Source organism: Bos taurus, chromosome 27, assembly GCF_002263795.3.
Source record: "Bos taurus isolate L1 Dominette 01449 registration number 42190680 breed Hereford chromosome 27, ARS-UCD2.0, whole genome shotgun sequence".
Lineage (NCBI taxonomy): Eukaryota > Metazoa > Chordata > Mammalia > Artiodactyla > Bovidae > Bos > Bos taurus.
In genome coordinates, this window is record NC_037354.1 from 38,722,658 (window position 1) to 38,750,148 (window position 27,491).

The following is a 27,491-nucleotide window of genomic DNA, read 5'->3' on the forward strand; positions in this document are numbered from 1 at the left end:
ATTAAGGCAGGGTTGGCTCTTTCCTCCCACAGATAGTTTGGGGAAGAGTGGGAATGAGGATGAGGAAGGGGATAGGAACCTCCGGCCTCTGACCCTCTTATTTACTTTAATGTCTGTCTTTCTAGACAATCATGTTAGAAGCAGAGATCAGTCTTTGAATTAATAATGAGAACAGTCTTTTCCTTTATCTTCTCAAATTTTAGAGGAACTACTTTTTATGAAGCAGTAATCGAGCCTGCTACTAAATAATTCTCAAGCTTTTTGTTCTCAGGATCCCTTTATACTCTTATATTTTTGAGGGCCACCAGAAAACTTTTACTTATATCTGTTAATATTTACCATATTAAAAACTAAAGTTGATGATTTAGAAAATTTATTGAATCACTTTTATAATAGCATTTATAAACCAATTAAATGAATAATATACTTCTACCAGACCACCTGACCTGCCTCTTGAGAAACCTGTAGGCTGGTCAAGAAGCAACAGTTAGAAATGGACATGGAACAACAGACTGGTTCCAAATCGGGAAAGGAGTACGTCAAGGCTGTATATTGTCACCTTGCTTATTTAACTTATATGCCGAGTACATCATGAGAAATGCTGGACTGGATGAAGCACAAGCTGGAATCAAGATTGCTGGAGAAATATAAATAACCTCAGATACACAGATGACACCACCCTTGTGACAGAAAGTAAACAAGAACTAAAGAGCCTCTAGATGAAAGTGAAAGAGGAGAGTGAAAAAGTTGGCTTAAAGCTCAACATTCAGAAAACTAAGATCATGGCATCTGGTCCCATCACTTCATGGCAAATAGATGGGGAAACAGTGGAAACAGTGACAGACTATTTTGGGGGGCTCCAAAATCACTGCAGATGGTGACTGCAGCCATGAAATTAAAAGACGTTTGCTCCTTGGAAGAAAAGCTATGACCAACCTAGACAGCTTATTAAAAAGCAGAGACATTACTTTGCCAACAAAGGTGTGTCTAGTCAAGGCTATGGTTTTTCCTGTGGTCATGTATGGATGTAAGAGTTGGACTATAAAGAAAGCTGAGTGCCAAAGCATTGATGCTTTTGACCTGTGGTGTTAGAGAAGACTCTTGAGAGTCCCTTGGACAACAAGGAGATCCAACCAGTCAATTCTAAAGGAAATCAATCCTGAATATTCACTGGAAGGACTGATGCTGAAGCTCCAATACTTTGGCCCCGATACAAAGAACTGACTCTTTTGAAAAGACCCCGATGCTGGGAAAGATGGAAGGCGAGAGAAGGGGACGACAGAGGATGAGATGGTTGGATGGCATCACTCACTCAATGGACATGAGTTTGAGCAAACTCTGGGAGCTGGTGATGGACAGGGAGGCCTGGCGTGCTGCAGTCCATGGGGTCGCAAAGAGTCAGACACGACTGAGGGACTTAACTGAACTGATGAGTAATAATTATACTTAAAATTTAGTGAAAAAATTAGCATTTAAAAATTTTTGAAAATCTCTTTCATGTTTGGTTTAATAGTAGACTGCTAGATTCTCTGCTTCCACGTTTTGTCTGTCACAGTATATCACAAGTCATGTAGCTTCTAGAATACTCCACTGTAACTTATGAGAGAGAGACTGAAAAATGTTTTTATTGTTATTATGAAAATAGGTTTGACTTCATGGATACCCTGAACAGAATCCCTGAACCATACTTTGAGAATCACTGTGTTACCATAGTATTTTCAGTTGCCATACATATTTTTTTCTTCATGCTATTTCTGGCTCCTTTTTCAGTGGCAATGTATTATGGAAGTGCTGGGGAATCCCAGTAATATTTCAGATCTCTCTAAAGGTGGAACTTTTAGCACACTAGCTTTGTGTTTGGGGTTTATGAAAGAGTACTTTGAGTATCACAGCTACAACTTCTTGGTTTGTAAATTTACAAAGGATCCTGTTTTGCCAGCTAATCCTGTGTATTAAAAACTGGACACCTGAGGGCAGCAGAACACAATTAAGCTTATCTGATAGAGACGCATATGAAACCGAAGCAAAGAAGCAGCTTTCAGCAGAGCTCCAGAACTGAAGTCATTACCAAGTCAGTAGTATGCTTTTTCAGCACTTACTGTAACATGTTGGAGGAGGTGGAGTTGCCATGTGGGAGGGTATGCCTGCTGTGTCTTAATATCTCAAGATTTATGAAGCCAGATTTTACCAATGGATCAAGAGAGCCTTCAGTTTCTCCGAAAGCATGTTTTCCACAAAGCTTCCAGACTTTACACTATTAAAAATGAAAAATTTGAGGATTGTTATACTAATTCTTCAACCTTTCATCCAGAGTGTAGACTGTGGGCTGCTTCCTGGTGAGTGCAGAGTTGAGACGCCACTTCAGCAGCAGCTCACCCTCAGGCCTGAGCGAGGGTCAGGTCTTGGCTGGAGCTCCATTCTCCGTGTCAGAGAAGCGGGCTCAAAGCAAAGCCGTGGTCACACTTAGGCTCAGTTTTGGACTGTAGCTTGTGTGGTGTCTAAGACGTTGCTAAGATCTCCATCTTACCTTTCCTCCTCCACTCTCAGTTACCTCTGAAGTCCGGAGCTGATTATCTGCTGGGATGGGGGGAAAATGCCACCACTTTAGCAGAGGATAAACCCGAAGTTAAAGCCCAGAGTGTGTCGGATGCCTGACCCATTAGCTCATCCGTGACGTGTCCTCGGGACCGGGGCCTCCTCCTTCCATTTTCCTGTAGCCTCGTGCTCAGTCGCTCCAGTCGTGTGCAACTCTTTGCAACCCCGTGGAGCCTTAGTGCACCAGGCTCCTCTGCTGTGAGATTCTCCAAGCAAGACTGCTGGAGTGAGTTGCCATGCCCTCCTCCAGGGAGTCTTCCCAACCCAGGGATTGAACCTGTGTCTCCTGCATTGCAAGCAGATTCTCTCACCAATGACCCACTGGGGAAGCCCTTCTTATCGACTAAGGGCCTGCAAACCACGCCCCGCAGTCCAGCTGGTTTTCCTGAACACGATCACACACATTTGCAGACTAAAATGACAGTGTTGAGTAGTTGTAACAGGGATCTTACGGCCTGTAAAGCCTAGAATATTTATCTGATCCCTGACAGAAATTTACAAAACTTGTTTCTTCCAGACCGGACTCTTGCCCTAGTCTATGAAACCTTCTACTTCCTCCCTAAAAGTAGTAGGTAAGGCTGAGGAGGATCCTTTTACCTAACATTCTAAATGAGAAACATGTTTACATCCAAGTTATATTTTTCAGACATGATAAATTCATCATAATTTATTCATATAAATACTTTATATCTGAAAGGAATCAAATGGAGAAAACAGCTCTTTATTTTTAAGAAAATATATTTTTAAATGACTGTTTAGTCATTTGGGGAGAATAACCTTAAATTTGTCTGGGAGTGTGAACCCCCAGTCTGGGTTGTTTTTTTTTTTTTTTTAACTTTTGACTAATATTTTCTCTCATTAAGGATAGTACCTTAATTGGTTAAATTGTCAAGATTTGGGCCTGACTGGTATTTTGGGATTTCAGATAGAATTATTTTTTGTGGCTTCTCCATTTTAAGTTTGGTTAAAAATGCCTCCTGATTCTAAAGATATGATCTCTAGATTTACATTCTTTGAACATCTCAGATTTGATTGGAAATACTGTATTGATTTCAAAGAATAATTTTTGAGCCTTTCAGTGCATAGGAGGCCTTTTCAAATTCCTATGCTTTATTCATTTAATGGGAAAGAATTCAGAATATCAGAAAGTTCTATGAAAGTGCTGCCTTGGCATGCAACTGCCAGCATTTGTTTCAGAGAAGGCCTCCTTTTCCCCAAAGTCATGATTCAACTTGAAAACAAGACTAGAACCATGATGCCTATGAACTGTTGAGATGCAAAGTCAGTGATTAGAGTAAGCTTTGACAGTATTTGTTTGAATAATAGTTTTTCAAATTAATTGATACAAATTGGTATAACACAGTCTCATAAGTACTTATAAGGACTGTTTCTTGATGACAAAGACTTCATTGTCCTTGGACTCCCTGATAAAAATAGCATAAAGACTTGGGGAGTGTTTAAACATGGGTGTCAGCAGGACGCACAGTGGGCTCACCTGACTCTGCTTTTGCTCCTAGAGCTCACCGGGAAGAATGACTAGTGAGGCAAAGGAGGACAGGGAGTTGCAGATGTAAACAACCTTGACTATTCAGGAAGTTAGCTTACAGAAATAAGAGGATTATAAGAGAATACTATCAACAATTGTATGTTAACAAAAGATCACGCAGGTGAAATGGACAGGTTCCTAGAATGATAAATACTGTTGAAACTGAATCAAGGAGAAATAGAAAATCTGAATAGACCTATAGCAAATAAAGAGATTTAATTAATAATAAATAAAACTTTCCTCAAAGAAAAGCCCAAGACCAGATGGCTTTATTTGTGAATTATACTAAACATTTAAAGAGGTTTTGATATAAATCCTTCACAAAATCTTCAGAAAAAAATAAAAGGGGAGTGATTACTTTTCAAAGCATTCTATGAGGACTATACTACCCTGATACCAAAACCAGACAAAACTATCACAAGAAAACTAATATCCCTTATGAATAGCCCTGTGAATATAGACTCAAAATCCTTAGAAAAAGGAAAATATAGTCTAGCAGTATATAAGAAAGACTATATATTCTAACCATTTGAAATTTATTATAGGAATGCAAGATTAGTTCAACATATGAAAATCAATCTAAACTCCTTATTAATGGAATAAAAGAGAAAAGCCATGATTATCTCAGTAAATACATAAGCACTGCCAAAATCCAACACCATTTTATAACTAAAAAAAAAAAAATATATATATATAATATGCCAGGAATAAAAAGGAATTTCATTAATTCCTGAAAATGAGCATTTATGAAAAACTCATAGCTAACATCATACTTTCTGGAAAAGCTGGAAGACTTTTTGTGCCCCAGATCAGAAACAAGGCAAAAGTGTCCAGCCTTGCCACTTCTTTGTTACATGTTGAAGATTTTATCCAGGGTGAGTAGGCAAGGAAAAAAAATAAAACATGTCATGATTAGAATGAAATAAGTAAAATTTTCTCTGTTTGCAGAAGACTTGATCTTTTATGTAGAAAATCCTAAGGAATCTACAAAAGAAAAAAATGATTAGAATCTAAAAAACAGTTCAGCAAGGCTGTAGAATAAAAGTTGAATATACACAGATCGTTTGCATTGCTGACACTAGCGGTGAAGAATGTGAAAAGGAAATGTTTCATTTACAGTATCATCAGAAATACTAAGACACTTAAGAATAAACTTAACAAAATAAGATGAATGCATTGACGTTGAAAACTACAAAACATTGTTGAAAGAAACCAAGTAAGTGGAAAGTAATTTCATGGTATTGGATTGGAACCCTTAGTGTTAAAGTGCCATGCTCTCCAGAGTGATCTTCAGATTCAACACAGTCATCCTCAAAATGCCAGCTGACCTTTTTGTCCCCACAGAAAATTGATAAGCTGCTACTGAAATTCAATTACAATTTCTATCCAAGTCCCAATGGCATTTTTTGCAGAAAAGAAAAATTCATCCTAAAATTCACATGGAATCTCAAGGGACTGTGAATAGCCTAAACAGATTTGAAAAACGACAAAACTAGAGAACTCACACCTCCTGATTTCAAAACGTATTACACATCTACAGTAATCTAAAGAGTGTGATACTGGTGTAAAGACAGGCAAATAGGCAAATGGAATAGAATACAGAGCCCCTAATGGACTCTTGTATATATACTTTTTAATGATCTTCAGCAAGGGTGCCAAGATTACTCAATGGGGAAAGGACAGTCTCTTCAGCACATGGTGCTGGGAATAAAGGACATCCAAAGCAGAAAGTGAAGTTGTACCCTTATACCATATAAAAGATTAACTCAACGTAGATTAAAGGCCTAAAACGGCAAAACTATGAGAATAAAACATAGAGATAAAGCTTCATAATGTTGGACTTGGCAATGATTTCTTAGATCCGACATCCAAACCACAGGTAGCAAAATTTAAAATAGACAAATGGGCTTACAGCAAACTTGCAAACTTTTGTACACAAAAGAATACTACAAAGTGAAATGACAACCTACAGAAAGGGAGAAGATATTTGCAACTCTTATATCTGATGAGTAATAAATATCCAGAATATGTAACGAACTCCTACAACTCTACAACAGTTACATTAATTACCCCATTTTAAAAGAGGGAAAAGGATTTGAATTAGACATTTATCTGAAGATATTATACAAATAACAAGGAAGCATATGAAAAAATTCTCAACTTTCACTAATTATCAGAGAAATGCCAATTAAAACTACCTCATACCTATGAGGATGGCTACTTTTTTTTTTTTTAAAGCAAAATAACAGAAGGTGGCAAGTATAGGGAGAAATTGGAATCCTTGTATGCTGTTGGTGGGATTGTAAAATGGTGTACCCCTATGGAAAGGAACATGGCAGTGCCTTAAAAAATTAGAAGTAGCACATGATACCCCTATCCTATTTCTGGGTATATATCTAAAAGATTTGAAAGCGGGATCTCAAGGAGATATTTGCATACCCATGTTCATAGCAGTACTTCACAAAGCCCGGAAGTGGAACACCCCAAATGTCCATCAATGGATAAACTGTTGAACAAAATTGTAGTATACATCTAATGAAATCCTCAGCCTTAGAAAGGAGGAACCTCTGACACGTGCTGCAAGATGGACAAACTTTGAGAACACTATGATTTCACTTTCGTGAGTTACCTAAGTATTCAGAGTCATTAGAACAGAAGGTAGACTGATAGTTTCCAGAAGGTGGAGGGGAGGTGGATAGGAACTTATATAGAGTTTAAGATTTGCAAGATGAAGTAGTTCTGGAAATCTGTTTCACCACAATGTAAAAATACATAACCCTACTGAACTGTGCACATAAAAATCATTAAGATGGTGAATTGTTTGTATTTTTAACCATAACAATAAGAATGCAGAGGTGAAAACAACTTGCTACAAAGCTATGAGAGTCAAGAGAGTGTTACACTGGCATCAAACCAAACATCTAGATCTGTTCAATAGAGTTAAGAGTTAAGGAGTAAACCCTTACATTCCAGTCTGTTGATTTTTGACGAGGATGCCAAGGCCACTCATTGGAGAAAGAATACATATGGTGCTGGGACAGCTGGATAGTCATATGCAAAAGAATGAAATTAGATTTTTCTTTGCTACTCTGTACAAAAATTAATGCGAAATGGATCAAATATCTAAATGTAAGAGCTAAAAGTATAAAATCTCTTAGAAAACATAGGAGTAAATCTTTGTGACTTTGGATTGATTTGACATTAATTTGTTACATATGACACCAAAAGCACAAGCAACCAAAGAAAAAATAAGTAAATTGAAATATCATCTAGATTAAAAACTTTCTCTGCTTCAAAGAATACCATCAAATGAGAAAATGCACATGATAGGAGACAGTATCTGCAAAGTACATATGTGGTAAGGAGCTTGTATCAAGAATATGTAAAGAACACAACTCAAGAATAAAAGACAATAATAAAAGGACAAAGGATTCAAATCAGCATTTCTCCAAAGAATATGTACATGTGGCCAGTAATGCATGAATGTATGCTGAACATCACCAGTCATTGCTGCTGCCGCTGCTGCTAAGTCGCTTCAGTCGTGTCTGACTCTGTGCAACCCCATAGACGGCAGCCTACCAGGCTCCTCTGTCCCTGGGATTCTCCAGTCAAGAACACTGGAGTGGGTTGCCATTTCCTTCTCCAAAGCATGAAAGGGAAATGTGAAAGTGAAGTCGCTCAGTCGTGTCCAACTCTTTGCAACCCCATGGACTGCAGCCTACCAGGCTCTTCCGTCCATGGGAGTTTCCAAGCAAGAGTACTGGAGTGGGGTGCCGTTGCCTTCTCAGTCATTAGGGAAATCCAAATCAGAAGCACAGGACACCAGTTTACACCCACTAGGTTGGCTTAAATAAAAAGGACAGAGAAGTGTTGGAGAGGATGTAGAGAAGCGGAAACCTTACACGCTTTTAGTGGGTATGTAACCTGGTGCCAGCAGTTCCTCAAGTGATTAAACACAGAGTTGCCATATGACCCAGCAATCCCGCTCCTGGGTGCACACATAGGAGGAATGAAAACAAGTCCACCCAAACTTATGCGAATATTTTTAGCTATATTATAGGAACCACAATGTGGAAGCAGTCCAAGTAGCCACCAATTTCTGAATGGATAAACAGAATTTAGTAAGTTCATATAATGGAATGTTGTTTGGCAATAAAAAGAAGTTAAATACTGGTTAATGCTTCAATATGGGTGAACTTGAAAGCATTATGCTAAATGAAAGAAGCCAGTCATAAAAGACTGTATTTGTATGATTCCATTTATGTGAAGTGTCCTGCATAGGCAGCTCCACAGGGCTTAGTAAATAAGAAGTTTATTATTGGTGTTCAAGAGAATGGGTAGTGAGGTGGAAGAGAGATCTAAGAGTGATGGCTAATGGATGTGGAGCGGCTTTTTGGGGTGATAAAAATGTTCTCAGTTTAGACTGGTGATGGCCATACTGCTTTAACGATATACTAAGAATTACTGAATTGTATAGTTCACAAGAATGAATGTTACATGAATTATATTTCGATAAAGCTGGTGTTTTTTTAAAAGTTGTAGTAAGTTGACACTTATATAACTGACATATTGACACTTACATATAACTTACTGGCATATTTTTAAAAATCTTCTTGTTTTGCTCCTGGTATTTGTAATTTGTCTACTTTTCCATAGTTTTATTTTTGTTTGTATAACATGTTTTTATATTTGGGAGTCTTGATATTGTTTTATTTGATACTTATTTTAACAAAAATTGCATAAATTGAGATGAAAGTTTCAGTTTCTTATTGCCAAAAGACTCAGGTGTTTCAATATAAAGCATTCTAAAACAAGTTTTATCATTATTAACATTGCAAGGATTAAAAACAGATAATGTCATCAAGTGAAAGTGAAGTCACTCAGTCGTGTCCGACTCTTTGTGAGCCCATGGACTGTAGCCTACCAGGCTCCTCCGTCCATGGGATTTTCCAGTCAAGAATACTGGAGTGGGTTGCCCTTTCCTTCTACAGGAGATCTTCCTGACCCAGGGATTAGAACCCGGGTCTCCCGCATGGTAGGCAGACGCTTTACCATCTGAACCACCAGGGAAGTCCACTGACAGGTCGGTATAAACCCCCGACAGGTTTCTGCTGTGAGCCGTATGAGGTCACTGCGGAACCGCAGAGCAGGGCTCCTTATTTGCTTCACGCAGGACGTTTCATTCATTCACACAAGCACACTGTAGAGTTAGTAAAGTACAGCAGAAAACATGTTTGCTAGGAGAACAAGGACCTAGAGCTCCAAGCATCCTTGCCTTGTCCTGAAGGATCCCGGATGAACCCCCAAGATGAAAGGCTGCTGCTGAGCCATAAAAGACTCCAGGATTCTTGGCCTCCAGAGGAGAAGAATTCAATCCGGGGCCAGTGACGAGGCTTGATTGCTCAGAGCTTTTGTGTAATAAAGTTCTATTAAAGTATAAAAGGGATAGAGAAAGCTTCTGACACAGACATCAGAAGGGGGCAGAAAGAGTGCCCCAATGTTATCAAATCACATATTAAAAAAACATTTTTGTTCTTAAGTGATGATTAAATTATGTCCTCCTTTAATTTTGTTAAAAGCAAAGAATTGAAACCACCTAACTTGGAAAAGAATTTTTTACGTAGTCATTATTCATTCATTTTCTCAAATCCTTGAATCATATCCCAGAAAAGCCTTGCCAAGTCATATCAAAATGACTATTGATCGTACTTGCTAGTTTTTAGCTTAGGTGGCACCCTGTTTGATCCGATACACTTGATAAGGGAAAATTGAGCTATTGTCTTTTTCAATATAACGTTAGGAAACAGTATTTTCCATTAAGGTTCCTTTCTGTGCTTTAAATAAATTTCCACCAAAACTTGGGACTACAGCTGCAATGTATTTAAGTTATAGGAAATATCTACCAGACACATTAATTGGCAAAGCCAGTTCTCATTGTTAAAACATTTATGCAGTCTTTCCTCTAAGTGTGACTATCTATGCTGTCTTTCCTGATGGAAGAGGTAGGGTTTCAAACAAAAGTTATAATTAATTAGCAAGCACTGGACAGATTGTTTCATGTTTTAAGGCAGAAAGGCAGTTGTGGAAAAGGAAGTGAGAAGCGATGACTTTGAAGACACACAGGTGACTCTTCTCAGGCAGACGTGTATTTTTTAAGTTCTGTATAAATACTCCCTTGAAACTGTCTCTGGTTTTGCATTCCTTTTAAAGTCTGTCTCCAGAACATTCTGCACCAACTTGCAGACTGCTGTCCCACCCTGCTCTTGGTCTTCTCTGAATAGAATACAGCTGCAGAGCACGCGCTGCATCTGCCCGTGTGTCGTGTGCAGGGCCGCGCCGTGTGGGCGCACTTCATGTTCACTTGGACCACATTTGCCAGAGCCCCAGTCTCTGCACTTTGTTCTGCGTCCCTGCTCATGGCATGGGTTTCTGTGGGAGTCCAGACTCAACCTCAGAATCCTTCACAACTGGCAACTTTTATTAGCCAGTTGGAGCTGGCACTGGAGGCAATTCTGTGTCATAGCAATTTTATTAGTTTTCTCAGCATATTTGCATCTCTTCTCTTTTTACAGTTCACATTTTCTGTGTGTTTAGTCGCTCAGTCATGTCCAACTCTTTGTGACCCCATGTACTGCAGCCTGCCAGGCTCCTCTGTCCATGGCGATTCTTCAGGCAAGGACATTGGAGTGGGTTGCCATGCCCTCCTCCAGGGGAATCTTCCTCACGCAGAGATTGAACCCAGATCTCCTGCATTGCAGGTGGATTCTTTGCCATCTGAGCTATAAGGGAAGCCCTCACATTTTCTAATTTTTGTTTATTAATGAGATCATCTTTGGTTAAACTTATTATCCTTAAGTTGAGAACGAGTTTGGAAACAGTTCTCCAAGGATCTCTTGCTTTTCTTACATTTTGTAAACTGAAGTTTGGTTGCCTTTGTTCTGGTCTGTCTTTACAATATTATTTCTGTGGTGAGCAGCATTGGAAAAGTGACTTAGTGATTCCCAGAGCAGTGGTTAGATTTGTGTATGGCCTTGAAAGATACAAGCTGGTTTCTCTCTTTACAGCCAAGGGGTAGATATGCTTAACTGTCCCATTGCGAGGATTCAGGTTCCCAAACCTCAGCACTTCTCCTGTGTGTGCAGGAGTCAGCTGGCCCCACTCAAGGTGCTCTGAGTACTGGGACTCAGGGAAGTGGAGCAAGAAAGCGCTGGGGTCCCGGCCACTTCCGTTGTGATAAATTCCTGCGGTCCTGTTCTGACTGCATTCGGCGGCCTGTGATAGGCTAAGTTCTTAGCTTGAAGTAGCAGCCTGAAATCTCAGGTCCTTCATCATTCTTGGCAATAGGTAGGAAATACAAATAAAGAAGCAAATAAATAGCCATCAGAGTTCAGCTAAGAAATATCATTTTATTCATGCTTTTCCTGTAAAAACTACATTATATATTCTTTTCATAAAGGTAGCAAAGGTTTTTCAGATTTTTTCTTAGGCTAAAATAAAACCTTGACATAATTTTGCTATTCATATTTAATGACAGTTTTCAAAGCATAATAAGCCATCTGTTTTTTTCATATGCATATAAACTTGTAGGTATATATATACACACACATATATTGGGGTGTTTGTGTCTGGTTTTGAAAAACCAAATCAATCTTATTTTGTTTGATCACATTTTCAAGAAATAATCTTAATTCCACCTGTGTCATCGTGATGTGTTATTTGCCTCTGTTCCAGAATATTGGAAAGAAGATGACCTGCCAAGAGTTCATCGCAAACCTCCAAGGGGTAGATGAAGGTGGTGATTTCTCCAAGGATCTACTGAAAGTAAGCATTGAAATGGTATTTATGTATTTACTTACTGAAGTAGAGTTGATTTAAAATATTATGTTAGTTTCAGGTATATAACATAATAATTCAAAATTTTTAGAGATTATACTTCATTTGAAGTTATTATAAACTATTGACTATATTCTCTTTGCTGTACAATATATTCTTATAACTTATTTTTTTATACTTAGTAGTTTGTATCTCTTAATGCCCTACCTTGAAATACTGGTATTTAAAATATGTTTATATTTTCTACTTACTTTTTAATGTAAAATAGGCTAAGACCACTAAAGTCTTTTGTTGTTGTTTTTTTTTTAGTTTTTCTGGTGAGGTTTCTGTTGGACATTGTCCTTGACACGTCAGACTGAAAACTACCCTTCAATTAATAATTCCTAGAAGTCCACATTATAATTTATAATACTGAGATAATCAGTAGATTTTGAATAATTCATGCTACAACTAGTGGGCATTTTTTAATTTATGTGACTGTCAGAACTTGAGAAAGATCACCATGGTATATTCACTAGGGAAACAAAAGAGCATTTGTCAGACAATAAAGGAAGCAGTTCTGACTGTTCAGTCCTCAGAAATCCACTCAGGCCGTCTTTGGAAAGACATTAAATTAAAATCTGAGTAATTGTGGAATGCCTGAGTTACTTGCACTGAGCTTTATTATTGACAACAGTTAGTGTGTTTTCCCTCTAATCAACTTTGGAATTCATAACATCCTGCAGCAGTATACATGAGATATGCATTTGACTCAAATACAAAATATAGAGATTGATAATGGATGTGGCTATTTTTGAAGTTCAGGATAAGATGTGTGTGTTGAGAATGTGATTTTTACAGATTTCTGTTTGATTCTGATTTTCTTTTTAAAAACTTTGTACACATGTATATTTCTTTTGACATCAGTTCCTTTGACTGAATTTGCTAAGAAGGGCAGCACATTTTGAATCATGGTATAATATGGAAATGTATGAGTAGAAAGATAAGTCCTTATGTTTTCTATGACTTTTAAACTACATAATATATAGAATTGAGTTCTGCCAGATTTAGAGAGACATATATACTCTGAAAAATGAAAAAAGGTGTAAAAATGGTATTACGAGATTCTGAGTTTGACTGGCTTTAATTGCAGCTCATTAAAAAATTATATTATGAAAAAAGCAAGAGGAAATGTATCTTCAGCTTACTATATAAGGAAGGTGTTTTTTAAGTCCTTTCTCTATGGAACAAATGCTGCCATTTCTGAAGCTACAGTTCCAAATGGGAATGGGAAGTAAAAGATGGTGGATTGGGACTCGATGTACTCTGTACGTCCATGGAAGGCAGACGGTAGACACATGGAAACAGGCCTTTTCTCGTTCTAGTGGTGTTAGCGTGGAATGTAACTGTCTTTCTAGGAGAGGCTTTGTGAGGCCTTTATCAAGTTACGCCAGAAATGAAAACTGACAGGTAGAATTTTTATAGTAAGCTTTTAGACTTTTGTGGTAGGCTGTGGTAACATGCATGACTGTGGGTTGATTAGTGGGCAGCTTCGGAGCATGTTTGAGGGAGCTTTCCAAACCAAATGCAGTGAATGTACAGTCCAGTGGCCACCATTCATCTTGGGTAAGCATGTGTGCTTTGATTTACTCTGCCAAGAATTTGCTGGATGATTTGTTGCAGTCGTACAATTGAGATCATGCTTAAAAATCTCAGGGGGAAAAATAAGTGTTATGCTGGTTTTTATTTACTGTGGGAAGTTGACAATGAAATGATGCCGAAAATGACAGTGGCATTTACATGGAAATTGTCAAGTAAAATATTGATTTCCTTTTGTAATAAACCTCAGCCACTCACCAACCCAAGAGGAGGGCTTTCTGTTTCAGTAGGAATGTGGATTGCACTGCAGATTCCAGCAAGAAAAGATTTTCTTCAAACTGTTTGTTTCATTTTACTCTTCTCTCTGACCAGCCCTCTTAATGGCTTTTCCTTCTTTCCTCTCTCCCTCTGCCTCCCTTTCTCTTCCTCTCAGTTTCTTTTTAATTCTGCCTTTGACTTTCTCTTTTGTTTTCTCTTAGTCTCTTATCTTTCTTTCTCTCCTCCCTGCCCACCAAAACACTCTCTCTCTCTCTCTCTCCTGAGATAAATTATTGGGTGGGATATGAATAGGCCTTTGGGGGGCAGTATTACATACATGCCACACAGATAGATACATATGTCCAGATAAACACATACACATTTGGTATCATCTTACAGGTTCTAGATAACTCCTTTCTCTCTTCTGCCACCCCTTTCCCAACTTAAAAATTACAGGCATATACTCCATTCAGTTTAATTTATGAGGTGAGCCGTTTAAAGTTATATGGACGGAACTGATAAATGGTTATTGCTACATATTGACCTTATTACTTTTAAGATTTCTTTGGAAATCTTAAAGTAGCATTTGGATTTTCTTTTTGGACCAGAAGTAACATTCTGATCCATATCTGTTGTTCAGGGTAGTTGCATAGTCAGGAATATTTATTGAAGACCCACTCTGTGTTCAGGTGTGGACTTGGAGAACATATCAGAACCAAATGGGCCCCTGGTCTCAGAGACCACAGACTACTGAAAAAGATGGAGGGTCCTTTCTCCCTTAAATAGACAGTTATTCCATATTAAAATAAAAATATAAGATGAATTCTGCTTGTTGTTAGTAGGAATGATAATAAAAAATAGACCTTAACATACTTAAAGGTATGCACCATGAGGGACTTGTTTCAAACCTATAATTCAGAGACTTGAGTCAATATTTAGCTGTAAATTTGCCTTAGATTACATGAAAAGGATAGATAATGGTATATTGAGCCCTTTTTCACACTTTACAATTTACTGCTATTTCCCTGCTATTTACTCAAATGACCTAAACAGACACATGAGTGTATGAGTCCTTTGTGCAAATAAGAGTTTTCCCCAATAAGTTGCTTAAATGATGATAAGTAACAGATATCTATGGTATAAAATGGAAGAAGTTGGGTACCAAAAGACAACTGGTGATAGAATATTATTTAGGTTCTTTAAACTTGAAATCTGGTTGGGAGGACGTGCTATTTGAGATAAGCCTCCATTTAAAATATTGGTACAGTTTTAGTAGGAGACTGATTTTGATTTAGGTTGATATTCCACTTCAACTCCTATCCCCTTTCTTCTCCATAAACATTAATGCTCTTTCTTCCTTCCTTCTCTCTCTCTCCTTCTTTTCTCTCTCTCTCTCCCTTTCCTTCTGTCTTTCCTTTTTTCTTTCTATCTCTCTCTCCCTCCTGCCTATTTCCTCACCAAATCAAGACCAAACTCTGCCAGACCATCTGATGTGTCCATGGCTCCACTGGGTGTGCCAATCCCAGTGCCTTCAGGCGTCACTGGGGGTGAGGTGGAAGAAAGGGGAAGAGGGAAGATCTGCTTTTAGTTCTGATGACTTAATAGGACATCCCTAAGATTCTAATAAGTAATAAAGCTCTTAGGACTCAAACAGAAGGAGATGAGAATGTGAGATGCGGGCCAGCTCTGGGTTGGAGGATGAAGTTCCTGAGAGACATGATACATGAGGATTATGACTATTGTCTGGGGAACTCTGCTGATGGTTCCAATCTCAGCTCCCCTGTCTGATTAGCTGAGGGGTTATGAGCAAATTCACTTAAACTTTGTCTCCTGATTGCCTCATCTATGAAATGGGAGGCTTTATTAACACCTACCTCATCTAGTTGTTTTAATAAGTTAATATATCCAAAGACTTCACAGTTCTAGTATGTGTTAGCTATTATAACTTTTTAAAGTGAAGTCGCTCAGTCGTGTCCAACTCTTTGCAACCCCATGGACTGTCACCCACCAGGCTCCTCCGTCCATGGGATTTTCCAGGCAAGAGTACCGGAGTGGGTTGCCATTTCCTTCTCCAGAGGGTCTTCCCGACCCAGGGATTGAACCCGGGTATCCCACATTGTAGGTAGACAGTTTCACCCTCTGAGCCACCAGGAAAGTCATTATAACTTTTTAGTATTGTTTTATTATTTACCTATGTCAAAGTGGACTGGACAAGGACTCCACCCCTTCCTGCGAGCATTTGGACTCAAGGTATCTTAACACTTCCTGGGCAGAGTGGGATTAGTGTCAATAGACAGGACTTCTGTCCCCCATCCTTTTCAGCCTAAACACACCCATCATTTTGTTTTTAGAAGGGACCATCTGTGACTTTGACCTTGAGCATTTTCTCCTATTGTGGTAAGATTTTAATCCTCATCATTTGTGGCTTCTTTGCTATCTAAAGACTTGCTGGTTCCAAAGAAAGGCCATTGAAGTCCTTCACAGAAGGCATTTGTGCAGTGATGCCTGTCTTGACATTGTACAGGCATCTGACAATGAACCTTGGTTAACCCTATATTTTCTGCCCTTTTAACCTTGTTAAGCAACAGTGCCTCATCCATCTTGCTGCATTTTTATATCTTATCTTTGGTTTGGGTCTTTGATGCTGCAAGAGTGCAGGGACTAAGGAGAATTTGGTCTTAAACTGGTCCTGAGATCAGAAGAAACGTTGAAGAAGCAAATTAGTTCTGATCTTCTTTAAAGATCCCAAGAAAATCCTGGGATATTAATGGAGATGTGAATTGTTTGAAGTGACTACAAACCCTGGGAAAGAAGAAATATTGCTGGGTGTCTCCCTACTCTATGTGTTCTCCAGATGGAGAGCTCTGGGTCAGAAGGCTCATGGGTTTATCGGTCAGCTTTTGTAGATTCTAGACTGTTATCCTGGGAATGAATCTCTTCCACACAGAAGACTGGAGTAGGTTGCCATTTTCTTCTCCAAGGGATTGTTTCCTTAATTTCTCTTTCTGATCTTTTGTTGTTAGTGTGTAGAAATGCAGCAGATTTCTATGTATTAGTTTTGTATCCTGCAGCTGTACTGAACTCATCGGTGAGCTCTGGTAGTTTTCTTGTGGTGTCTTTAGGTGGCGATGGTGTCTTTTATATGTATAGTGAGGCTTCCGCAACAAAACTAAAGTGTCACTTCATGTCATCTGCAAAGAGTGACAGTTTTGCCTGCTCTTTTCCTATTTGGATTCCTTTTATTTATTTTTTTCTTGTCTAACTGCTATGGCTGGGACTTCCAAAACTATGTTGAATAAAAGTGGTGATAGTGTGCATCTTTTGTCTTTTTCCTGATCTTAGAGGAAATGCTTTCAGCTTTTCACTCGTGTGTATGATGTTAGCTGTGAATTTGTCATATATGGTATGACCTTTATTATGTTGAGATATATTTTCACTATGCCCATTTTCTGAAGAGTTTTTATCAGAAATGGACATTAAATTTTATCAGAATCTTTTTCTGCACCTGTTGGGATGATCATATGGTTTTTATTCATTAGTTTGTTAATGTGGTATATCACTTTGATTGATTTGCAAATAACTGAAAAATCCTTGTCCAGAAAACTGGACAGCTATATGTAAAAGAATGAAATCAGAACATTCTCTAACGCCATACACAAAAATAAAATGGATTAAAGGCTTAAATGTAAGACTGGATACTGTAAAACTCCTAGAGGAAAACCTGGACGGAACACTCTTTGACATAAATCGTAGCAATATTTTTTTTTTGGATCTATCTCCTAAAGTAAAGGAAATAAAAGTAAAAATAAACAAATGAAACCTTTAAACTTAAAAACTTTTGCATAGCAAAACCATTGAGAAAATGAGAAGATAGTCTACTAAATTATGACCAATAGGGGTTGATATCCAAGCTTTATAGACAGCTAATACAACTCAATATCAAAAAAACTAACAACCTGATTAGAAAATGGATGGAAGACCTAAATAGCTATATTTCTAAAGAGGATATGCAGATGGCCAATAGACTCATGAAGAGATGCTCAGTATCATAAATCATCAGGGAAATGCAGAGCAAAGCCACAGTGAGCCATCACCTCACACCTGTCAGGATGGCTGTCATCAAAAATGACACAAATAGCAATTTTTGGCAATTATGTGGAGAAAAAGGAAATCTGTACACTGCTGGTGGGAATGTAAATTGGTGCAGCCACTGTGGAAAACAGTCTGGAGGTTTCTCAAAAAATAAAAACTAGAACCATATAACCTAGTACATTCGCTCCTGAGTATACAATCCAAAAAACAGTGATTTGAAAAGATATATGCACATCATTGTTCACAGAAGCATTATTTACAATGGCCAAGATAGGGAAGCAACTTAAGTGTCCATCAGCAGATGACTGGATAAAGAATATCATGGAATACTACTCTGCCATAGAAAGAATGAAATTTTGCCATTTGCAGCAACAGGAATGGACTATAAGTGAATAAAATCAGAGAGACAAATCTAAACACTGTATGATATCACTTACATGTAGAATCTAAAAATAAAAAAAAACAAAGGCCTGAAAAAGCACAAAAGAAGGAGATTCACAGATTCAGGCAACAAACAAATGGTTACTAGTTGGGGGAGGGGGGCCGCAGTGTAGGTGGGGGAAGTGGGAGGCACAAACAGTTGGGTTTAAGAAAGACTCAGGAAGTTTTATACAGCACAGGGGATACAGCCAATATTTGGTAATAGCTGTAAATGGAAAGTGACCTCAAAAGTTGTACAAAAATTTTTTTAGAAATTAAAAAAATTGTTACATATTCTATTAAGTCGAATCCCAGTGAATGTTCTTATTCAGATGTGTGTGTTTTCCCTTGCTTTCCCCCAAATCAGAATTTAGATGTGAACCAGATTTTGGAATTTAAAGAAGTTTCTGAAAATGCATATTACCTGTATCTATTACCTAACGTATGTAGTCAGCTGAAAACATTGTATGTTTTATTTCGAACATAATTTTTATATTTGGTATTCTTAGGCAGCAGTAACCTGTGAAAATGATGGAGAAATTAGCTAGGAGGGTAACATATAAATAAACAGATCCAAAAGATTGACAACAAAAAAATACATTTTAAATAAAGATTAATATATCTTCTCAAAAGAAAGAAACAATAATTAGGAAATATAAGAATTATGCTGTGCAGGCAACCATTAACCTATGGTTAATGGTAACCTATAACCATTAGGTTTTTAATCAATCACAGTTGTATATAGGGGTAAGCAAAAAACAACAACAACAACAAAAAACCAAAAACAAAACACAACAACCCAGCCATTAAAGATTCAAGCAATTTGTTAAAAACTTGAACTCTGAAAAGTGCCCTTTTGCACAAAGTGACAACAAGAGTTGTAAGCTTTTTCTTAAAAAGAGAGCAAAGCTAACTCAGCTTTCAGGGTGCCATTGACCTATCTAATTTGACGCTTTCAACCAGGGAGGAGATTAAAAATTTAACGCTGACAGTTGCTCCTCTTTTCTTTCTACGAAAAGGCTGACCTTAGAAAACATTTCTCCCCCATTTTGCTCTCTCTTCCTTCATCTCTGCTTCCAGTATTATCAAATGAGGACAAATGTAAGTGGAGAAATCTGGTGAGGGTTTTCAACGTCAGTGTTGTGGTTGTAAAGTACTATGATATGCTGTAGCTTTGCAAATGTTACCATTGGAGGGACCTTGGTAAAATGTATTTTAAAAATCTCCTGTTAATATAACTGCATGTGTCAAGTGTTAGTCGCTCAGTCATGCCCAACTCTTTGCAACCTCATGGACTGTAGCCCACCATGCTCCTCTGCCAGTGAGATTCTCCCAGGCAAGAATACTGCAGTGGGTTCCCATTTCCTTCTTCAGGGTATCTTCCCAGCACAGGGATCAAACCCGGGACGCCCGCATTGTAAGAGGATCCTTTACTGTCTTAGCCACTGCGTGTGAATCTACAATTATTTCACTAAAACTTCCAGTGAAAAGGAAGTTCCATTTCTCTGCATTCAGCCAGAGATTTAAGCATCATGTAATAATGAGTTTAATGAAGTTTTCATACTCTTTCAGACTTTACTACTCTTTGATTACTCTTCCCAGCAGTGAATATCATGATTGTTAAGCCCAGCTGCAATTGCATAGCAGTGGTAAAAACTGTGGTTTTAAGAAAAAGGCAATGGGAATTATTTTAAAGAGTTGGAAAGCTAGAGAGTCACATGAGTCCATTTAAAAGGGTTATTATTATTACTCTGGGGTCTGTGGAGAATTTTTTGGAAGGAAGTTATAATGGAAATGAGACGGTGAAGAAATGATTGCAATTGTGTATTTGAGAAGGGACGACGGCTTGGGCGTGGCTGGTGACAGTTAATAACAGAACGATTTCACATTGTTTTGAGATACTAGCTTTTCTGTTGCTAAATTATTTTCCAAATTGCCCCACTGTCCCTTCCTATATCACCTGGGTTCTAAACTGCTTGAAATGGAAGAGTGCTAAAAAGTGGAGCACCCTGACTGCTTCTTCCAGGCTAAGGCTTGATCTTGGGGTCGCTCTGCGCCGCTGTGCAGGCCACGTGTGTAACGCGGGTTGGAACGTGGGTGGTGACGCCTTCCTCCCAGAGTGACCATGAGGACTGGAGAGTGCATCCCAGTGTTGGGGTCCTGGGTTCCACGCCTGCCCTCTCGCTGCTAATGACAAGTGACGGTGCCTCAGTTATGGTTTCTTGGTTTGTAAAATGAGGTATGTGGGCCATTCCCATAATTTTTAGGTTTTCAGTTCAGGCTCCTAAAGCCGACAGTATCTGGTGCCCCCTTGCCATGTCCCGACTGTCTACCAGGACCAGAACTGCTTCCTCTGTTTTTTCTATTGGGCTCAAACTAACTCATGAGCGATTTCTTTTGCACAAAATATTTTGTGGCAAAGAGTAAGCTGGATAAAAACTATACATGATCTTTATGGATCCTTTCAGTCTAAGTATTAGGAGTGTTCTTAATATCATTTTTTTCTTTGTAAATTCAAATTGCATCTCTCAAGTTTTAACTTTTCTGATGTATTTATTGGTTTAGATAAAGAAGTGTCCAAGAAAATTAACCTCTGTTTTGTCAGTGTCCTCAAAGGATTACTCCTAGAGAATTATGTGAGAGGAAGAAACGGGCCACAGTCTGAAAAAAGTCGGCATTTTTTATAAATGAAAAGCCTGAAGTGAATTCTCAAAAATACTTGATCTGAGTTATATTTGGAGTCTGCAGTTGAAAATAGGAACTGAGGGGTGGTATTTAAGTGTAGCTAAAAAAAGAGCATCAACTGTTGCCTGGAGTAGGTGAGCTCTCTTCAAGAGAAGGTCCTGGAGACCTGCTAGCAACAGTCTCTATGGAGGAAACCGCTCGAGTGCTTATCCTGGTAGAAGCAGGCGAGCCTTTCCAGAGAAAAGCTGCCTTCGCGAGCTTTTAAAGAGAGAAGCTTGAAACGTTTTGGCTTAAAATATGGGATGCAGCTTTGTTCAGTAAAATGCACCAAGCTGAGTTGTGATACAAGGTTCGTGGTGTTTCTGCTCCGCTTTCCCTGTGGAGATCCGGATGCAGGCTGTTGCTTCCGGTCAGGTGCTGGCCTGGGCAGACAGAGCTGCTGCTTCTGGTCTGGTTCCAACCTTGAATGAAGACGGTGACGATGAGAAAGGGAATACTTGGAAATAGCTGAAGGTCTACATGTCATGTTCATGCTTTAGGAAAAAATCTATCAGAAAGAAGTCTGTTAGAACATTCTGACAGAACAGATGCTGCTTAAAGAGTACAAACAGATTTTTAACCAAAAAAAAAAGAGAAGGGTTTGAGTAGGAGAGAGGGGAGGTAGTAATCATTATGGGTCCTGTAATGGAATATTAATGATTCCCACATAGAGTTCATTTTAATTTGATCATGAAGAAGTGCTACAGAATTTCATATTCAGATGCATCCACAGAGGTTAGAATGTTCATATGTTTGGAGGGTTTTTAAAGTTCATGATACAGTCCACCAGGGTTGATGCTCCTGTCACTTGGGTATGGCCTGCGGTATTGACGTGAATGTCAGGGGTCACATTGTGGATTTAAACTGTCCCCCTTTGCTTATGATGTGCCAGACGGGAATGGCAATGATGGATTTCTTTTAACAAGCCTGCAAGTCAGTGGCTAATAAAGTATCACAGTGGATAGTCCATCCTCAACGCAGAGACACGGATTTTAATTTAAAGGCATTTGTAGCTGTACAAAAAAAAAAAAAATCACAAAGGAAAAGTTTGACTTGTGGTTGTATTGATGCTTCAAGACCCAAAAGTTGAAAATGCAAAAAATTTAAAATAACTCTGAATGGCCAGAATAAATGGGTGTTGTGGAGTCTGTGTAACACACAAATTTTACTCAGACCCTCATTTGTGGTCTATTTTAATAAAAACCAAAATTGTTACTTTGAAATGTTGGCCTCATCTTCCTCCCTGGCTTTTCCAAGCCAATGGCCATGTGGATGCCTTTTTATAGAAAGCTGCCTGAAAGTAGGGGTCTGGACCTGGGCACCTCCCACTGCTCATCTCCAAGCTAGCTCACCTTTCCTGAAACAAAGTTAAGAAAACAGAAATATTCAGGTTGCTATTTAAATTTTAAATTGAGCTTATTTTGAAGAAACAGTTGTTTTCCAAGTTTAGCCAGGAACTAGAAGGATGCCTTGCAGGGAGTGCTATCAGTCAGGTAAATGGACCATACCAGGTAGTGACTTGATAATGAGGCGAAGAGAAAGAGGAAACCCCAAAAGCCCTGGGTCTCTTCTGCCTGGAGCAGCTGGAGTTGCTTTGGTGAGGGGCAGGCCCCCGTGGGTAGTCAGCAACTTCTCAGAGTGCGCTGTAGCACGGCGGAGTAATGCATGGGCTGAGTGAGTCATCTGAAACATTACATCATGTTTACTTAGTTTGATTAAGGAGACCAGGAGTGTGAAATGGATTTGGGAAGATTGCCAGCAACTGTTTTATAAAGATTTTGCCATTTGAAAAAACTAACTTCAATCAGAAAATCCATTAATATAGAATAATTCATTTCTCTACCAGAAGACATTCTTGAACTCCATTCTCTGTCAACGTTGGATTTTTATTGTTGCTGTTTTAAAGTTTTTGTTTGCTTTAGCTGTTCTAACATTTACCCTTCTCTTCACACTTCCCACAGACAGCAGCGTCATTTTTGTGCCTCAGACACGCTGCCCTTTGAGGAAGCCACCACAGATGGTAGTCCCGTCTTCCGGGGCAGGTCATTTCCCCACGAGATCCCCTAATGCTAGAAGCATTTATTCCTTGAGAAGGCAGCATGGGTAGATTGTTACTCTTCTTTGCCTCTTTTTCTTTCACTTACAGAAACGCAATTCAAAGGTAAATCTCTTATACCCGAAGTATTACCTTGAAGGGTTATCTGTGTTCCAGTTTGTTGGGCATATGTTGTAGACTTGGGCAAATAAGTCATCTTTAAAAAGAGTTGTCTGACTTTGGGTTAGCTATTGCTGGTCACTAGGATGTGACCACCCCCGCCCCCCCAGCCCCTATTCTTCGGCAGAGACTCCTGCCATTATACATAGTGTTGTTCCAGGACAAACTGGATATTCAACAAATATTGGTGGAAGAACTGATTGCAGTTTCATATAAAACCCAAGTGCTACGACTTCTGACCGTGTGAGCACCACGTGACCGACTTGATATGTACAGAATTCTGAATGTGTGTGGATGTGTACATATATCTGTCTGTTTTGGTTTGGTTTTTTTTTTTTTTTTTTTTGAGGGGGGAGATCCATAGTTTTAATCAGATTTTCAGAAGGATCTTTATTTCCCCCCAGTATTGAGAGCTGTAGACCTAGGACTCTCCCAGAGTGGAAACTTGTAGTTTGTTTTAATTAAAATAAAAACAACTTAGGAGAAAGGGTTTCTTTCTTTCCCCTGTGCACTTTGGTCATTCATAGAGGCCCCAATGTGCATCTCTGTGCTGGATTCATGTGTGTAGCCCTTAATAAGACAGACACAGGCCACACCCTCTTGGAGCTCAAAATTTGGTAGAGAAAACAAGTATTGGACCCATGATTATTCAGATAAGGAAATACTTAAAATCACACTACTTGTGTTTAGTTATGGGAGACTAAAAAATGTTGGCCTAAAACTCAACATTCAAAAAACTAAGATCATGGCAACCAGTCCCATTACTTCCTGGCAAATAGATGGGGGAACGATGGAACAGTGACAGATTTTATTTTCATGGGCTCCAAAATCACTGCAGATGGTGACTGCAGCCATGAAATTAAGACACTTGCTCCTTGGAAGAAAAGCTATGACCAACCTAGACAGCGCATTAAAAAGCAGAGACATTACTTTGTCAACAAAGGTCCTTTTAGTCAAAGCTATGGTTTTTGCAGTAGTCATGCATGGATGTAAGAGTTGGACTATAAAGAAAGCTGAACGCTGAAGAATTGATGCTTTTGAACTGTGGTATTGGAGAAGACTCTTAAGAGTCCCTGGGACTGCAAGGAGATCCAACCAGTCCATCCTAAAGGAAATCCGTCCTGAAAATTCATTGGAAGGACTGATGTTGAAGCTGAAACTCCAATACTTTGGCCACCTGATGCGAAGAGCTGACTCATTGGAAAAGACCCTGAGGCTGGGAAAGATTGAAGGCAGGAGGAAAAGGGGACGACAGAGGATGAGATGGTTGGATGGCATCACTGACTTGATAGACATCAGTTTGAACAAGCTCTGGGAGTTGGTAAAGGACAGTGAAGTCTGGCATGCTGCAGTCCATGGGGTCACAAAGAGTCAAACATGACTGAGTGACTGAACTGAACTGAATTGATGGAAGACTTACTTAATAAATTTGCCATATATGGCAAAAGTCAGAAGCTGGATCAAGATGAAATCTGATAGGATTCATGAGTTCCTGCTTTGCTAAAGACTATGCTAAATATATTGAGGAAAGCTAGGATGAGTAAGATGTGCATCCAGCTCTGGAGGAATTCTTAATCTAGTCGAGTGGTTCTCAAATCCTGCCACACATTCAGATCACTTGAGACGGGAGAAAAAGTGGGCCGACATATTCTCACTCATGTAGAAACCCTTAAAATGGCATAGACACTTCAGAGAATGATCTTTAACTAAGCATACATTTACCCAATGATCCAGCAGTTCAAGGGAAATGAAAGCACGTCACCAAAATATCCATAGCAGCTTTATTCATAATAGCCCAAAACTGTGAACCACCCAAGTGTCCATCAACCGGGAACGGATAAGCTGTAGTGTAGTGTTACCATGTGTGATTCTCAATAGAAAGGAGTGGAGTGCCTGTATACACAATGCATGAGAAAGCAACCTTACACCAGCACACGCAGTGCACGGTTCTGTCATGGAGTAACTAACCTCCAACCTTACACCAGCGCACGCAGTGCACGGTTCTGTTATGGAGTAACTAACCTCCAACCTTACACCAGCGCACGCAGTGCACAGTTCTGTTATGGAGTAACTAACCTTCAGGGGGAACTGAAATCCGACTGTGGTTACCTCTGGGGATGTGAGGATGGGAAGTACCTGGAGAGGGGCTTGCAGGAACTTCATGAAGTGATGCTAGTATTAAAAAATGTTAGGGAAAATGTCAGAGAGTGATAAATTAAAAATTTGATGTTTCTCCCTTTCCTGGCCTCATCTTTCTCAGAAATTTTTTTTATTTTTTTTTCTTTTATTTTTTAACTTTACAATATTGTATTGGTTTTGCCATATATCAACATGAATCCTTCACAGGTATACACATGTTCCCCATCCTGAACCCTCTTCCCTCCTCCCTCCCCGTACCATCCCTCTGAGTCATCCCAGTGCACCAGCCCCAAGCATCCAGTATTGTGCATTGAACCTGGACTGGCAACTCGTTTCATATATGATATTATACATGTTTCAATGCCATTTTCCCAAATCATCCCACCCTCTCCCTCTTCCACAGAGTCCACAAGACTGATCTATACATCAGTGTCTCTTTTGCTGTCTCGTACACAGGGTTATTGTTACCATCTTTCTAAATTCCATATATATGCATTAGTATACTGTATTGGTATTTTTCTTCTGGCTTACTTCACTCTGTATAATAGGCTCCAGTTTCATCCACCTCATAAGAACTGATTCAAATGTATTCTTTTTAATGGCTGAGTAATACTCTGTTGTGTATATGTACCACAGCTTTTTATCTGGGAATAGATTATGTGCATTGTAAAAGCTTCTTGGGTGATTCTGATCTGATGTCCACTGAAATTTCAACTGGTAAATAGATAAAGTACAGAAGGAAGCATTTCAGTTTTCTATTTCTGTTGTTAATAAATTTCTACAAATGTAAACAACAAAGCTTGAATGTCTTCACCATTTTAGGTTGGAGGTTTGGGCCGGCCTGTATTCTTCTGGGTTTCACAGGCGCAAAATCAAGTGCAGGCAGGCCCGTGTTGCTTTCCGTAAACTCTGAGGGTGGATCTACTTGTAAGTTTATTCAGGTTGTTGACAGAAATCAGTTCCTCGTGGCTGTAGGACTGAGGTCCCAGTTTCCTTGTTGGCTGTGACCAGAGGGCGGTCACTCCTGGCCTCTGGAGGCCACTCACAGTCCTTGTTGTCCATCTTCAGACCCAGCAACGACGGGTCACGTGCCTCTCACTCTTCGTGTCTCTTGCTGCCCCTTTGGTCCCATAGTCTCTTCTTTTGGCACATCTCCAAAGTGACAGCTCTGCCTTCCTCTTTGCTTTGAAGAACTTGTTTAAATACTGATGCATGAGCCCCACCCCCCATCCCCCACCACGCAATCCAAAATAACCTTCCGGTATTACGGTCAGCTAATCAGCAGCCTTAATTCTACCTGCAGAGTTCCATCCCAGTAGCACCTAAGTGAGCGTTTAGCTCAGTATCCAAGAAATGAGACTCTTGGGGCCAGCGTCTTTTGAATTCTGCTCATAGTAGAGAGTTACATGGAAAATGCTGTGGGTTTTCAGAATAAAGAAAAAAGACTTCCAACAGGAGAAAATCCAGGAAGCCTCTTTCGAAGAGGGAGCACTTAGTTGTCATTCAGGGCAGTTCTAATGGATGCTGCAGAGCCAGAATAAAAGAGAGAACCAGAATAAAAGGGAGGGGGTGGTGTAATGGTTTAAGTGCTGGAGTGGAGGCAGGAAGCATGACCACCACCCGTCATGCCCTTAGAGCAGCCTTTATCCCAGAACCTCTGCTGTGTGTTATTGTTTATGCTGAGTCATTCAGGCCACTGTCAGATTAACAGGAGATATTTTTAGATCAAAGTAGAGAAATAGGAGGAATGTCAAAAGGTTACACACTTAATATATACAAATATTTTTAAAAGGCCCGGGGCAATTTTGCAGTATGATTTTTGTATCACCTTCTGTCTGGCTCTCATAAGTAGGATTACATGTGAAAGTCTAAAAAGTTATTTAAGTATTTCTAAATTTTTTAAAACTTCAAGTCTAACGGATGCCAACCAGGGAATGTGGCTTCCTTTGTACGTCACCAGAGTGGACCTCTGCCAGTGGGCTTTGTATTCTGCTTGGGTGGGCAGCGGCATCAGTAACATTACAGCTTCTGTGGAGAGTTGCGGCGGGCCTGTGGCATCTGTCTAAAACTGTGGCCTGTCCACTGATTGTT

At 39.3% G+C, this 27,491-nt stretch overlaps 1 protein-coding gene across 11 annotated transcripts in view; it reads left to right on the forward strand.

Annotated features, from left to right (window-relative positions):
- PSD3 (pleckstrin and Sec7 domain containing 3) overlaps positions 1–27,491 on the forward strand; it is a 596,024-nt gene that overhangs the window by 360,514 nt on the left and 208,019 nt on the right. For all 11 annotated transcript variants that reach the window (XM_024986357.2, XM_024986358.2, XM_059882381.1 and 8 more), the window contains one exon: positions 11,873–11,962. In XM_024986357.2, the coding sequence (XP_024842125.2) occupies positions 11,873–11,962 (90 nt within the window). The remainder of the gene's footprint in view (positions 1–11,872; positions 11,963–27,491) is intronic.